The following is a 14033-nucleotide window of genomic DNA, read 5'->3' on the forward strand; positions in this document are numbered from 1 at the left end:
ATTTTACCTCTATGTTTGCCCTCTTTTCAGTTCCTTCTGCTACAAATTTGTAATCACTGATGGGGAAGGCAAAGCGTGCCTCAATCTTCATCAGGCTGGTTTCTGCAGCTGGCACTGGATTCTTCTATGTGAAGCGCAAGAATCCTCGGCGGATCACTGAGAAGCTGGAATTTAGAAAGTATGATCCCCGTGTTAACAAGCATGTTCTGTTTACAGAAGCAAAGATGAAGTGAGATCTTGTATCTCCACAATGCAGAACTGTAATAAGTTGTCAACTTTTTACAATCAGAAACCTCTGTGCCGTTATTGGACAAGTGATTAACAATTTTATGTGTCTTTCCTGTTGATTTTATTGCTCCAATGAGCTGCAAGCTGCAAATGGCTAGTGTTTTATCATTTTGTTTGGAAAACTATAATCAGCTTTGACAAAGGAAATCTGGACTTTAAAGAGTTCCATCTTTTCTTATCCTTTCACCCCACCATGTTTTGTGAAACCATGCCATTTTTCTCTGAGCTGGTGAACCGTTGAGATGCTCAGCTAAACACCAAACGAAGCTGTTGACTCTGAACTGAATGCTGAATTACTTATTCAGCAATGAAAATTACAGAAACTTGGTTTTATTGGAGTCACAGAAGGGTGGGGTCAAACACAATGTCCAATTAATGATTTTAGATTAGATTGTAATTGCAGGAAGTCGAATGGAAGTATCAATATCAAATATGCGAATTTAACAGGGGATGAGGGTTAGTAAGTTAACCAGTCTACTAGGTATAAAAAATTGTGCTTTATGTATAATCAAATTGGGAAACATTTTTTGCTTTTCTAGCACAAGAATATAATCTGCCTAAAAAAAACTATGTATGCATATAATAGGGTTCAGCTTCATGCACATATACTATACATGAATATAGGCGTTCCATATTAAGATATGGCATATCATCGGTTATATATGGTTGGAAACCACTAACTGTTAGTGTCCTCAAACAGATGGAATTGCCCGATCATTCTGAAGATACTTCTGTCACTCCATTCCTGGAAGCACTGCCTAGAGCTAGGATCGTAGTCCCACAGCCCAGATGACATTTGTCGGTGGAGCTTCTTTTTTCTCTTATTTATCCAATTGTTATGAATGATGAAACAGCCAAGCTCTTTGCAAGCTGCACGTACATCATGCTTCTCCCATAGGCCCTTGTAAGCACCATTGGGGAACAAGTCCCGGTTTAGGAACACAACATTCAGGTTTGTGTTGGGCTCCAAGCATTTGTCGTCACCGATGCGGTTTATTCCGTTTTCCCCACACAAGACATCATAGAAACTCGGTTGCTCAGATAAGCCTGAATTGGTTGCATGGCCTACTATCATCTCCATTGCAGTGATGGTGGCGTTGTCTGAGCGAGCAAAGTAAAATCCTGAATTCAATCGGCGTGGCAAATTTATTGGTCCTGTAAACAAACGACAATGATGAGATGCAACAACAAATAGCAGGGTGCTTAGTTTAAAGAATCAACAGGCCTGGTCAAGCATATTTCTTTCTATCATTCAGTAAGTTATGCCATATTTGCATTTCCAGGTTAAAGTTTGTGTCATAGAGACATTTTTAGGAACTTTTTGTCATGTAAATGAAATAAACTCTTGTTTATAGCTGGATTTGACACAATGCCAAATGTAGGTGTGCATCATGAAGAGAAGAAAATAGGAAGAAACATGAGAAAATGGTAGTAACTAGTAATATGGTCCAAACTTTACCTGTCTCATTGTATTCATCAGATTGTGCTCCAAATATAGCAGGACCAAGAGAGTATAGGAATGGCATTGGATTGTCAAACCAATAAACATCAACATCGCTCAACAGTACATTATATCCCAGTCTTAATATCTCCAGAACAATTCGTGACTTCACTTTTGTCACTTGTTGAAAACACTTTGTTCCAAAGTGGCAATCATCAATGCTGACATTCTTTGGTGATAGTGGATCTATGAAAACAGGCAAACCCTATAATTCCAATTAAAAGCTTGAGGTGGTCTGTGGTTTTGCAAAGTATAAAAAAGGTTAAATAACAGAGAGAAGGAGAGAAAAGGAGGTGACTGAAAATGATTACCTGTAAAACTGAGAATTCATATGTCTCATGGTCTACGGCACATACTATAAAATTGGTAACTCTAAGATGACGCAAACGGCACACCCAACTCATGAGCATGTCCCTGTAACCTGCTCCAGCCACACCAAGGACAACCGACCTATTTTTATCAGCAACAAGCTCAAGCAGCATACCCAAAGAATATGGAAGATCGGGTGGTGAGGTCTCAGGAGGATAGCTGTGTAGATATCCAGATAAAGAAATGTTTTGTATGTTCCATAGACTATCTCCTCCAGGGGCATTTCCTTCTTTACTGATGAAAAAATCTGATAATGTGAGTTCGTCAACTTTGCTGAGCATATAGTCTTCAGATTTCTTTACCACTTTATGCAGCATAGGAAAGTGTCTTGTTGGTAATCGACAGCAATACGAGCCATAAATCGCAGCAAGATGACGATTGACACTGTACTCCCAGGATCCAGAATGTAATCTTCCATTCTTACTCGAGGTCATGTCATGCATGGAGCTAAGACTTTCAGGGTACAATCCAAGAACCAGACTGCTTGCATCAAAGAAAAGCCTCATCTCAGACGACAGAACCTCGTGAGCCAGCCACAGGTTGTGTACTCCTCTTCCATACAGAAAAGAAGGCAGAACTCCTGCATGTAAAGCACTGCTTGGATTGTTCCACGCCACAATCAGCCCTCTGTCTGAGCTCTCTGATGCCCATTTGTCAGCTGAAATCTCCTGCAGCTAATGCAGACAAATAACAATTGGTCAACAGTTACAGGTACACAACAGGTGAGAATGCATGTGTAGCATTGGTTTTGGATAGACGAAAAGGTACCTTCTTGAAGCTCACTTCTTCGCCATCTGCTTGTACCCAATGGCTTCCATTGTCAGCGAGCTGGTAATGGAAATCGGTGACGTTACGTGACAGAGAAACAAGGAACCAATCAGCATCAACCTTGCTGAAACGAGCCAATGCGTTGACAATTTCGGGAAGAAGGACGATCTCGGCGTCGACAAGGACGCAAATGTCGGTGTTGGCGGCAGCTTGTGCTCTTGCGACCATCGAGTGGAAGAATGGCGTCCCCGTGAACCTAAACACAACCAAGGATGAAGACTGCAGCTGAAGTCTCTGAACAAACGGACCGATCTTGGTGTACGTAAAAGATGCTAAGGTTAAGGGTCTTGTGAATGCGTACGCAAAATCAATGGCGGCATCGACGGCGACCCGGTGCCCGAGCCGCGCGGCGAGCGCGACGGTCTCGGGGCCGGCGCCTAGGAGCACGACACTGACGTTCCCCGGGAGCGCGAGCCAGGAGCGCACCGCCAGCTCCTGCCGCGCGCGCGAGCCCTCCGGCGGCGAGCGCAGCGCAGAGAAGATCGTGACCCTCGGTGTCGTCACTCCGCCGCTGCCGCCGGGCACGATCCCGTGGCTGCCACCACCAATCTCACGGTGGCCACGGTGGCCGCGGGAGGACAGGGAGGAGAGACAGAGCACCGCCGCGGCCGCGACGAGGAGGCACCACGCGAGACACGAGGCGAGGTCGGCGGCGCCGCCACGGAGCGGCCGGCGCCGTCCGCGGCGCGGGGGCGTGCGGAGCCGCGGCATTTGGGCGGGCGGGCGCGCGCGGAGGAAAGCATGGGAGTGTTTTGTTTTGCTGGTTGGTGGGGCCTACCTGTCACTGAGACGAGATCTGAGGAGTACGGAGACGCAAACAAACCACAGGCGTTAATTGGAAGCAAAGGGCGGTGGCTGTAAAGAAAACGCTGTCGAACCAAATGTGACTGCAGGGAGAATACCCGTGTCGTCACTTGCAGGTGGGGCTCCTATTAAGTTGGGACCAGCAGTCAGTGGGTTGTGGTGGTGTGAATACTTGTGTTAAACTTGTTGAGCAGCTGCAGCGCATCTGGATCGGTCATCGTCTATTCGTCTAATCAAGCTAGCTAGCTTGACGCTGCAGAAAAGAAGGCAAGGAGGCAGCAGCCGGGAAGGAACGGGCTGGATCAAATTCCTGAGCAGCCGGCATTTCGACCTAGAAGCCCAACACGGAGCCCGCATGGTGAGCACGGCCCACCCAAGAGTCCGGGCTCCCCTCACTTGGGCCTACGCGGGGTCACCGAAATCCGAAGTCGTCCGGCAGGAATTTGTTTGGACTCGTCCAACGGTCACTTGCCGGTCTGTCGCGCAGGCTCGCTCGCAGTCGCAGAGTCGTAGCTCGCACGCCTGACAGGCCGTGCCGTTGTGCATTCAAATTCCGCACCGACGCGCCGGGCTGTACAGCGACCCGCCGCTCCTTCACGAACTCCACGGTCTACCCCACTTCATGCGGGGCCAGCGCGCCGCGTAACCGTCCTGTCAGTGACTGATGGGCATCACTTTCCAGTAGATCAGTCGTTGTTTTTTAATTTTGCGACGGATATTCGCGCATTTAATTCTACGAGTATAAAACCGACTAACCGTAGACCTGCTAGAGCCGTAGTAGTCCGTAGAGAGTCCGTCGGTGGAGTGGAGGCTCGTAGTACGACCGAGCCGAGCAACATGGTCCCACAGGTCGCTGGTCGATCAGCTTGGCTTTGACAGCTGCTGGATATAAGATTTTTTTATAGTCTTTTTACAGCCTACTTAGGCCCTGTTTAGTTTCCTACCTAAAATTTTTTCATCCATCCCATCGAATCTTTAGACACATGCATGGAACATTAAATGTAGATAAAAAAATAAACTAATTACACAGTTTAGTTAAGAATCGCGAGACGAATCTTTTAAGCCTAGTTACTCCATGATTAGCCTTAATTGCTACAGTAACCCACATATGCTAATGACAGATTAATTATGCTTAATAAATTTGTATTGCAGTTTCCTGACGAGCTATGTAATTTGTTTTTTTATTAGTTTCTAAAAACCTCTCCCGACATCCTTCCGACACATCCGATGTGATACCCAAAAAATTTTCGTTTCCCATCTAAACAGGCCCTTATATAATACTCACAGATTTTCTTGGTTTTTGAGTAGTTAATATATGACCCATATGTCTCACAGACTTTTTTGGTTTTTGTGTCTGAGCCGGCTGTAAGTTTACAGCCCGCTTTTACTTTCTCTCCTCCACCACAGCATTTAGTAGGCTTACATCCTACTGTAATACTACTCGCTCTGACGCGAGCGACGCCGACGAGAGGAGAGGAGAGGAGACAGGATCCCCGACCCGCTCCGCATGCCGGGGCAAGGGCTGGTCCTCGTCTCCTCGTCGGCCGGGCTGGTCACCGGTGTGGTGTGGGGCCAGCCGGCAGCCGCCCCTCCCTCCCGCAGCCCCAGGGGGTTTGAATACTGTACGTGGGAGGCGAGGCAAAGGCAGCGTCGGGTCGGGCTCCTTTTTTTTTTGTGACTCTTTTCGCTTTCTTTCGGGGGGAATAAAACGCTCCCCCAGATTTTGAACGTTGAAGCTCTTGACTCGAGCGCACCAAAAATGAACGCTTTTCGCGTAAAGCTAAAGCTTACACGACGACTACACGACTAGTATTACTACTAGTAGTAGTAAAGAAATTTGAAATATTCCGCTCTTTCGCGTGTACAACAAATGGAGACCCGAGTAGAGCATGGGCCGGGCGTACCTACCGTGTCCTCTCGATACGTGACCGTGTCGTGAAGTGCTGCACAGGGCGCGTTGATTAGATCCTGTAAACACGAGGGCAAGCAATCTATGGGTAATCACGGCAAGGAAGGAACAGTGGCAGCACCGGCGGGTGCAGAGCTGTCAGCTCGTCCTGGCCCCTGGCCGGCCTGGCCTCCTCCGGAGGGCAACTTGCGGCAAGTGACCTTCTTGACCGGCCCTTCGAGCCGTCTCTCTCCCCCCTCCCTGTCCTGCGGCCTCGCATTTACACCGCGCCTCCCTAGGCCAGCGGTAACAGCAGGTCGCACAGCCAGCCAGGCGGCAGCCAGCTGCGAGCGGCGAGTTCTTTAAGGAGGCGGCAGGCCGGTGCCGGTGCCTTTGCCTTGGCGTGGAGTGGAGTGGCCTGCCTCCCATAGGCTACAGCCTTCCCGGAGAAGACAAGCAAAGCGAGCGCCGCACCATTCCGTTCTTGTCCGTTGTTCCTGCTCCCTTGCTGCTGCTGCTTCTCGGAGCCACTAGTTGCTGCCGTGCTGTGCTGCCTCTTCGTACTGTGAGTGAGAGTGTGAGGGCGGAGGGCCGCAGCCTGAGCGGGAGAAGAAGAAGAAGAAGAAGAAGAAGAAGACCGCGGCGGGAGAGAGATGAGCGTGACCAAGTTCATCAAGTGCGTCACAGTCGGGGACGGCGCCGTGGGCAAGACCTGCATGCTCATCTGCTACACCAGCAACAAGTTCCCCACGGTACGCCGACGCTTTCCTTCGCCGCGCCCATCTCGTCGGCCTCGACCTTCATGACCAGCCATGAGATTTCTGCTCGATTTGGTTTCCCATCCGTTTGGCTCGCTCGTTTCTTCTCACCTTCCAGTACAGAAATGCTACGCATTTTTTTTTTTTACAGTTTGGTTTTTAATCCAAGCTACTCGTAGTAGTTGTTCCATTGATGCTTTCCAGCATTAGCAGTAGTTAGGCATTTACTCACTCACCAGTCACCATCTGCTCCTGTCCGGCTGTCCCTTTCCTGGGATGGAAGGGAATGGGGATCGTCAGCTCGCGAGGCGCATTTCGTTCTCCGGTTGCTGAAAACCTGAAACTGACGGCGCCTCTGTTCGTGGTTCCTGACAGGATTACATCCCCACGGTGTTCGATAACTTCAGCGCCAACGTCTCCGTGGATGGCAACATCGTCAACCTGGGCCTCTGGGACACTGCGGGTACTGCTGCTTCTTCCCTTTCTAATGGTAAATTGTTTACACGCGCACAGAATCTGAAAGTGTTCCCTTCCTTCTCTGTTTCGTTCAGGGCAAGAGGACTACAGCAGGCTGCGGCCACTGAGCTACAGGGGCGCAGATGTGTTCGTGCTGGCTTTCTCCCTCATCAGCAGGGCCAGCTATGAGAATGTTCTTAAGAAGGTATGGTGATAGGATCAAAATGTGTGCTTGTCTTGCCTGGCGGGCAGTGTGTTTCTAATTGTAGATAGAGAACCCAAGTTGAATTGTTTGTAGTGCCAGTGTCTGTGAAGGGAGAGGATCCAGTCATGAAAACATCAAAAGTTCCAGTGTACATTTCAGATATCTAAATCTGACACATTATCATAGCTGCAGTGGAGTTTTTTTCCCCTTTCTTGGGCCACCTTTGGCCAATATGCCTAGCAGTTTCTGCCTTTCAGAATGTGGTTATGATGGCTGGAGCATTATGAAATGATCATTCTATTTCTGAACAAACAGTGGATGCCAGAGCTTCGCAGATTTGCACCCAACGTTCCGGTTGTTCTTGTTGGGACCAAGTTAGGTGAGGAAGTGTGCTGAACGTGACCTTAATTCATGGACTTTAATGCCACATATTCGTCTGCGTGATTGTTCTTCCAAGATCCAATTCCAATAGCTAATTAAGGCATTTGGTTGGGCTGTCCAGATCTCCGTGACCACAGAGCCTACCTTGCTGACCATCCTGGAGCTTCGACAATCACAACGGCACAGGTTCGCTGAATGCCACCAGCAGATAGTTGTTAGAAGTGCGATACAATTTCTCTTAATTCCTCTTCCTCTTGGTATGCAGGGTGAAGAGCTGAGGAAGCAGATTGGTGCTGCAGCTTACATCGAGTGCAGTTCCAAAACCCAGCAGGTAGTCATGACCCATGTGGAATGATTTTGATTGGTTATGTCCTGTTTCAAATACGGTTAGCTGTTTGGCAATTAAAATTAGACATGTATGGATTGTTGGTAATAGACAATTTTACTGACTTTTTGTCTGATTATGTGGCCACACTAGAATGTCAAGTCTGTCTTCGATACAGCCATTAAAGTGGTCCTTCAACCCCCACGGAGAAGGGAGGCAATGCCTGCCAGGAAGAAAAACAGGCGTGGCTCCGGATGCTCTATAATGTAAGCTTCATCTTTCCACCGTATACTAATTGGTAATGTAAGCTTCATCTTTCCACCGTATACTAATTGGTCATATGATGGTAATAGTAGTCCGCTAATAGTGATTACAATCCAGTGAAATATCCATTTATCAGAAAACCCAGCATATACCTACTATTATGTCGAGAAGGCGTCTGGTTCATCTACTTCTGTTCAAACTTAAAACAAAACATTTGGAACAACTTTTGTTTTAAAAGATGATTTACTGATGTGACCTTTTTTGTGTCTTGCCCGCAGGAACCTTATGTGTGGCAGCACATGTGCTGCTTAGGAGTCTTAGAACACTGAACTGGAAGGAGGTGAAGGCGTGATGCATGGTGTGTATGTTGTGCCAAACTGGCAAGTTAATTTGCTATAGAATGGGACCGCATGGATGACTGCTGCTTTTGTTTTCCTTAGCTCATCTGCTGTATGCTTGGGTTTTTTAGGCGTAGTGCGTCAGGCTCTTCAAGTACTGACTTTTACCAGACTGCTGTGTTATGTAAGAAGTTTGCTAGACGAGGATTGCTGTAACTGTAATATGTTCTCCGAGAGGGATGTGGTATAACTAAGATACAAGTAAGCTTGAGCGTGTTCTGCACTGTGAATGGGCGGGGCTATATTGTGTTGCTTTGCTAAATATTCTGTGAAGCTAGATGAGGTAAATCGTATGTTCACGATCCATTTAGGCGTATGGTAACGTCATGGCTGCGTCGGTTTGGTCCAAGCTTGGAATTTCAATTCCTCAAAACACTCCAGCGAGCAAACAAACAACGCAGTTCAGACCCTGGAGTCAAGCCTGCTCTGATTGTGAAAGGGATCTTTGACAGTGACATTGTTTAACGGCACATTACAATCAGGCTCGCAGCTATGTAATTTATTCCCATCCTCAGCGTTTTCATCATCCGATAGAGGTGCAACTTGCCTTTCGCCGGCTCATTTGCTCAACAAGTCCCTCAGCTTTTCGGTGGCTGACCTCAGTTCGGCAGCGATGCCTACTTCATTGGCCGAGTGCCCTGCATCCGGTACCACCTGCAACATAGGCGGTCAAATTATCGATGTTGAGGCACAATTCTAAAAAACTGGTGAATTTACCAAGGTCCATTCTGAATATTGCCTAAGCGTTACATAAGTTGAACCATGACTTTCATAAAGGAAGATATGTCATTTCTACCAAAAAAATGATTGTTTGCAACCATCTAAGCAAAATATCGAGTGACCCATATGCGGGTTCAAAGGCCAAACCACTAATCAACCACTTGCATCCCTAATAGCATGCTGTATCTTGTCAAAGCAAGCCAAACATGTGAGGCATGAATAGTCATGGCAAATCTGAGTCAAATAGACATGTCTATAAGACTATAACTAAGTGCTACACACTACGTACGAAACACACCATGTCTTCCTGCTTCAGTTTGGTAGCCATATATTACCAAAAATCTTATATATGACTTAAAAAGATTGTCATTGCTTGATGATGCCTTATGTCAATGATGGGAAAACAATTGATGACAGTATGACACCAACTTCCGCCACTGGTTCATTCAGAAACCAAGCTCTTAAAAAAACTATTTTGGTGCTTCAATATAATAATCCTATTAAATCGCTGTTCTTACATGAATATCGTATATAGTATAGTTGGAGGAATGACTGGAGGACCATTTACCTTGAATTCAGCTTCAGGCCAAGCCTTATGAAGATCCCAAGCCGACATCATAGGGCAACAAACATCATAACGGCCCTGCAACATAAAGTGTTCAGGCACAAGCACACTTATATTTTACCAAATTTATATCTAGCAAGGATTTGAGTTCCAAATTATATCTACCAAGACAATAACCAAAAAAAAAACTTGGCCAGATGTTCAATGATAACTAAAGGTATACAGGCATGACAAGCTAAAGGCAATGCACAACTTGATTTGTGAAATATGATATCTACTCCCTTCATTCCAAATTATAAGACGTTTGGGCTTCTAGCAGACACACATGGACATTATGAAAACAGCAAATCTCATTGATAAGCATACCTGTACAATAAAAGCTTTAATATGTCGGATCTTGTCAACATTGTCCAATAGGAATGAGTCGGAGGGTAAAAAACCCTTATTCACAAAATAGTGATTTTCAATCCTTGCAAATGCCTAAAAAAACATTGAACCGTGCATCAGCAAATATAAGAGAATATGTACTTTGACCACATAATAAATCATAAAAGTATCGACTAAAACATGTCATAAAAATATGTTGCTCTTTGTAGCTTTAGGCTTGTTCTCTGTGGAAAGTGATTCTACAAGAGAAGTGATTCTATTGTTGACAGTGTTTCTCTAGCCTGCTAGTTCATTTCAGAAATCCCTTAATGAAATCAGCAAAGAATCACTTCTCTGCAAAACAAACAGTTTAGCGGATTCAGCCTGGAAGCTGCTCTAGGACTCAATGCAGATTTCTACAGCCATCCGTGGCAGCAGTTTATTAGCACTAGGGAGTAGGTTTTCCAAATTGTGCTTATACATGATTGCTTATTGTTGATATTTTAAGTCCAGAGAAATATTGAGAATATAAAGAATTCAAGAAAAAAAAACACTCCAAGTCCCTTAGAAGGCATTATTCTTTCGATTTCTGTACACAGCTAAAATCAGAATGAAAACAAGAAATATATATATATATATAGCTAAGTTGGGGAAACAAAATAAATTGAAATAGTGCTAGTGTTACAAAGAAAAGTACAGATGCTTGTGTGAGGACTTGCCAGTGAAAACTTGTCATCTTCTCCTCTTTTAATGTTATCATTGTTTTGGATAAGATGGGCAGTCATCATCTCCCACATCGTCCAGCGCTTAGCAGCTTCAACCTAATTGGGAAAAAGGGGAAATGTCTGTTTACTAAAATAATAAGTGCGAGATCATCAGAATCTTGCCTTTTAAGTAATGGTACAGAAAAAAAGCTATAAGAAGGCACAAGAAATATATCATAATGTATGTGGAGCTACCTGAACAATAGGATCAGATGAAGTTAACCTTTTGTTATACGCATCTATGAAACAATTCCTTTCATCCTCGGGAATAAAATCTCTAAATGGTTCCCATGCTGCAGATTTAAAACTAAAGTTGTTAAAGTAATAAAAAAATGGTACATAGGTGCTTTTTCTTTCATAAAACCAGAAAGTAAAATGATTTTAATAGAGAAAAATAGAATGCGTTGCATTAACAATATGTCATTTAAATTCAACTGTAATTACTGAAACAGATTTAACATAGTTAATATAAGTTGCCAGTACCATTATGGAACATTGACGAGATACTTGCTAAAGTTTAAGGAAGTTTTTTTCGGTTAATAGAACAAAAAAAAATACAAACCATCTGGGAAAATGGCTGCTGCACCACCCTCGTAGAACCAATCAAGCTCCTTTTTCCTAAGCATGAAAATTCCTCTCAGAACAAGGCCAGTGACCTAGTGAGCATCCAGGGCGTGTTAGTGAGATCTACAGCATGGCTTTAATTGCTATAAGAGCTTCATGTTCAATTACAGAATACATCAGAGTATCAGAAAAAAAGAAACATCACCTTATCAGGGTGCTCCTGGCTGTAGGCAAGTGCCAAGGTGCTTCCCCATGAACCACCAAACACCTGCATTGTCCGGCAGCACTGAGTCCCAGCACTGAAGAGTGAGTAATCAATGTTAATAAAAAAAAGAAGAAGATAATTGCCTGCCATTCCGGGATGTCAAGATGCTCCCTGAGCTTCTCAATGTCAGCTACCAAGTCCCAAGTAGTGTTCTGCTCTAAACAGGCATGGGGAGTGCTTCTGCCTGCACCCCTCTGCAATCACACCATAACACAGGTCAGGAATAACAGACAACCTCCTTTCTGGCTACGAATATGATTAAAAATGACACGAGTCACCCAAGATGACCTGGTCAAACAGCACGATTCTGTAGAACTCCGGGTCAAAGAACCTCCTGTTGCCGGGCGACGTGCCGGCTCCGGGACCTCCGTGGAGAAACACCACCGGCTGCAAAATCGACGGGATGAGAAGCTCATCTCATAAGGACAGAGCATATATATACAATACTAGGAAATTCTTCCAGAGTGTGCTGGATTATCAAAACTCTCCGGTATATCAAATCTAACACGCAGAGAGAGAGAGGGATTAGACGCCCACATGGCGTGAACTGGGTCATAAGAACTCTCCGATATATCAAATCGGACACACAGAGAGAGGAATTGGAGGCTCACATGGCCCTGGGGGTTGCCGGACTGCTCGTAGTAGATGGTGTGGACATCGGAGACCTTGAGGAACCCGGAGTCGTAGGGCTCGACCAGCGCGTACAGGCCCCTCGACAGCGGCTCCGACGACGAGCCCATCTGCGCGGCGGCGGCCGGGACGGGGAGGCTCGCGCGGCAGCGGCGGCGGCGCGTGCCTTTCGCCTGTACGCAACCCAGCAGACCCGCTCTCCCTGCAGAGGCGGCGCCACAGAAGAAAAACCGCTGTCACGACTCAGCAAAGCAAACCCCATGGCGACGGGTGGGTAGATAAGATGAGGGCCGAGATCGCGGGGGCCGATGCGATGACGATGAGGCGGTTACCTGATGAGCGTGGGCGGGGGTGGGGCTGGGGCTGGGGCGGCGGGCGCGAGAGGCGTGGCGGAGCTGGGCAATGGACACGGAGGTGGGGGAGGGGACTGATCATTTGAGTGCGGTCGGGACTCGGGACGGGAGGGGTTTGTTGGGTTGGCAGGCAGTACGACTGGTATACACCGCCGGTGGTGGTTTTGCTTTTGCAGTTCTCACTCACGACTTCACGAGGGGAGCGGGGTGAGTCAGGCGGATGGATCCTGGTGGCGCGGGCCCGGCCGGCTGCGCCGCGGCGGCGAGGGTGTCCCTAGTGCCAACTGCCAAGTGCCAGACGGGTGAATCTGGATCTGGACGGATCTGGCTGTTGGTTCCAGACGGGTGGAGGTGCGGACGAGGGCATGGATGGCTGCTGGAGCTGGATCCGCTCCGCACCGCAGCCGGCCGTCGTGGACGTACCCGTGTCGGTATTCCGTGATGCGATTGCCGGAGGAACCGGTTTTGGACTGCAAGTACCTTTTTTTTTTTCTTTTGCGAGGTTCTCAAATTGTAATAGTCTGGTCTTCTTCAGTTCGCGAAAATTTTTGGATTTCGTTACTATAATACTTTCGTTTTTATTTTATAATTATTATTCAATTATAGACTAATTAGGTTTAAAATATTTGTCTCGCAAATTACTGGTAAACTATGCAATTATTTATCTTTTTTATCTATATTTAATGTTTTATGTGCCGCAAGATTCGATGGAACGGGGAATCTTAAAAAATTTTGGGAACGAAACAAGGCCTCTCTGTGTGTTGTATTATAAATGTTTGGATTTTTCTACCTACATGAATTTTGTATTAGTATATAGAGAAAATGTAGCAAAATCTATGTAGAAAAATTAAAACAACCTACGATTTGGAACTAGAGTAACAAGGCTCACAACCTCTTGCAACAGTTTTACATGTTAAGCTCAGTAAAACATGCTCTTACAATGGATTGATGTAGGATGAAGCTAGTTGTTCTCCTAGCTTCAACTTTCTCTACGAGCCCTGTGGGGATTCTGTGAGAAACTGTTTTAAGAAACTTTACATATAGAGTTATTTTGTTAAACGGTTAATCAAAACAGTTTCACTTCTATTAGTAGAGCTGCTCGTAAACCTAAAGCAACAATATTGTTTCACTAGTGAAACTGACAGTGACACCTTTATCTGGAAGTCGTTTGCGCCACCGAGAGTCCAAATGTTTATGTGGCTGCTTTCTCAAAACAGGTTGCAGTCTCGCTCTCTACTGACGCTCAAGAAGATTGTATCGGATCCGACCTGTGAAGTCTGTGGGCTGCATGAAGAAACGCAATCCCACGTCTTCTATCACTGTGACATGGCAACTCAGTTA

At 46.0% G+C, this 14033-nt stretch overlaps 3 protein-coding genes across 3 annotated transcripts; 1 reads left to right on the forward strand and 2 right to left on the reverse strand.

The window, feature by feature from the left end:
• LOC8082964 (beta-arabinofuranosyltransferase RAY1) lies at nucleotides 389-3611 on the reverse strand. The gene is made up of 5 exons (XM_021447778.1): nucleotides 3288-3611; nucleotides 2927-3182; nucleotides 2101-2832; nucleotides 1748-1994; nucleotides 389-1443 (listed from the first exon to the last, which is right to left on the reverse strand). The coding sequence occupies exons 2-5, from the start codon at nucleotides 3152-3154 to the stop codon at nucleotides 965-967; spliced, it is 1686 nt and encodes a 561-aa protein (XP_021303453.1). The 5' UTR covers nucleotides 3155-3182; nucleotides 3288-3611; the 3' UTR covers nucleotides 389-964.
• Nucleotides 5924-8695, forward strand: LOC8067502 (rac-like GTP-binding protein 2). The gene is made up of 8 exons (XM_002440022.2): nucleotides 5924-6430; nucleotides 6812-6899; nucleotides 6988-7097; nucleotides 7413-7476; nucleotides 7600-7664; nucleotides 7744-7809; nucleotides 7957-8069; nucleotides 8346-8695. Exons 1-8 carry the CDS (start codon nucleotides 6332-6334, stop codon nucleotides 8377-8379), a joined length of 639 nt encoding a protein of 212 aa, XP_002440067.1. The 5' UTR covers nucleotides 5924-6331; the 3' UTR covers nucleotides 8380-8695.
• Nucleotides 8805-12826, reverse strand: LOC8082965 (proline iminopeptidase). The gene is made up of 11 exons (XM_002441324.2): nucleotides 12672-12826; nucleotides 12321-12541; nucleotides 11998-12096; nucleotides 11793-11903; nucleotides 11650-11712; nucleotides 11443-11536; nucleotides 11076-11173; nucleotides 10836-10937; nucleotides 10117-10230; nucleotides 9754-9828; nucleotides 8805-9119 (listed from the first exon to the last, which is right to left on the reverse strand). The coding sequence occupies exons 1-11, from the start codon at nucleotides 12772-12774 to the stop codon at nucleotides 9024-9026; spliced, it is 1176 nt and encodes a 391-aa protein (XP_002441369.2). The 5' UTR covers nucleotides 12775-12826; the 3' UTR covers nucleotides 8805-9023.

The sequence above is a fragment of the Sorghum bicolor genome, chromosome 9 (genome assembly GCF_000003195.3).
Source record: "Sorghum bicolor cultivar BTx623 chromosome 9, Sorghum_bicolor_NCBIv3, whole genome shotgun sequence".
NCBI classification, from domain to species: Eukaryota; Viridiplantae; Streptophyta; class Magnoliopsida; order Poales; family Poaceae; genus Sorghum; species Sorghum bicolor.

What these genes read in the sequence shown, in the direction of transcription:
- LOC8082964 (XM_021447778.1), bottom strand. Translation starts at nt 3,154, where the DNA reads ATGGTCGCAAGAGCACAAGCTGCCGCCAACACCGACATTTGCGTCCTT. An exon ending in ATGAATTCTCAGTTTTACAG is followed by an intron (nt 1,995 to 2,100) that starts GTAATCATTTTC and finishes TTGGAATTATAG; the next exon opens with GGTTTGCCTGTTTTCATAGA. An exon ending in TGATGAATACAATGAGACAG is followed by an intron (nt 1,444 to 1,747) that starts GTAAAGTTTGGA and finishes GTTTGTTTACAG; the next exon opens with GACCAATAAATTTGCCACGC.
- LOC8067502 (XM_002440022.2), top strand. Translation starts at nt 6,332, where the DNA reads ATGAGCGTGACCAAGTTCATCAAGTGCGTCACAGTCGGGGACGGCGCC. An exon ending in CCAGCAACAAGTTCCCCACG is followed by an intron (nt 6,431 to 6,811) that starts GTACGCCGACGC and finishes GGTTCCTGACAG; the next exon opens with GATTACATCCCCACGGTGTT. An exon ending in GGGCCTCTGGGACACTGCGG is followed by an intron (nt 6,900 to 6,987) that starts GTACTGCTGCTT and finishes TGTTTCGTTCAG; the next exon opens with GGCAAGAGGACTACAGCAGG.
- LOC8082965 (XM_002441324.2), bottom strand. Translation starts at nt 12,774, where the DNA reads ATGATCAGTCCCCTCCCCCACCTCCGTGTCCATTGCCCAGCTCCGCCA. An exon ending in CCGGCAACCCCCAGGGCCAT is followed by an intron (nt 12,097 to 12,320) that starts GTGAGCCTCCAA and finishes TCGATTTTGCAG; the next exon opens with CCGGTGGTGTTTCTCCACGG. An exon ending in AGCAGCCATTTTCCCAGATG is followed by an intron (nt 11,174 to 11,442) that starts GTTTGTATTTTT and finishes TTAAATCTGCAG; the next exon opens with CATGGGAACCATTTAGAGAT.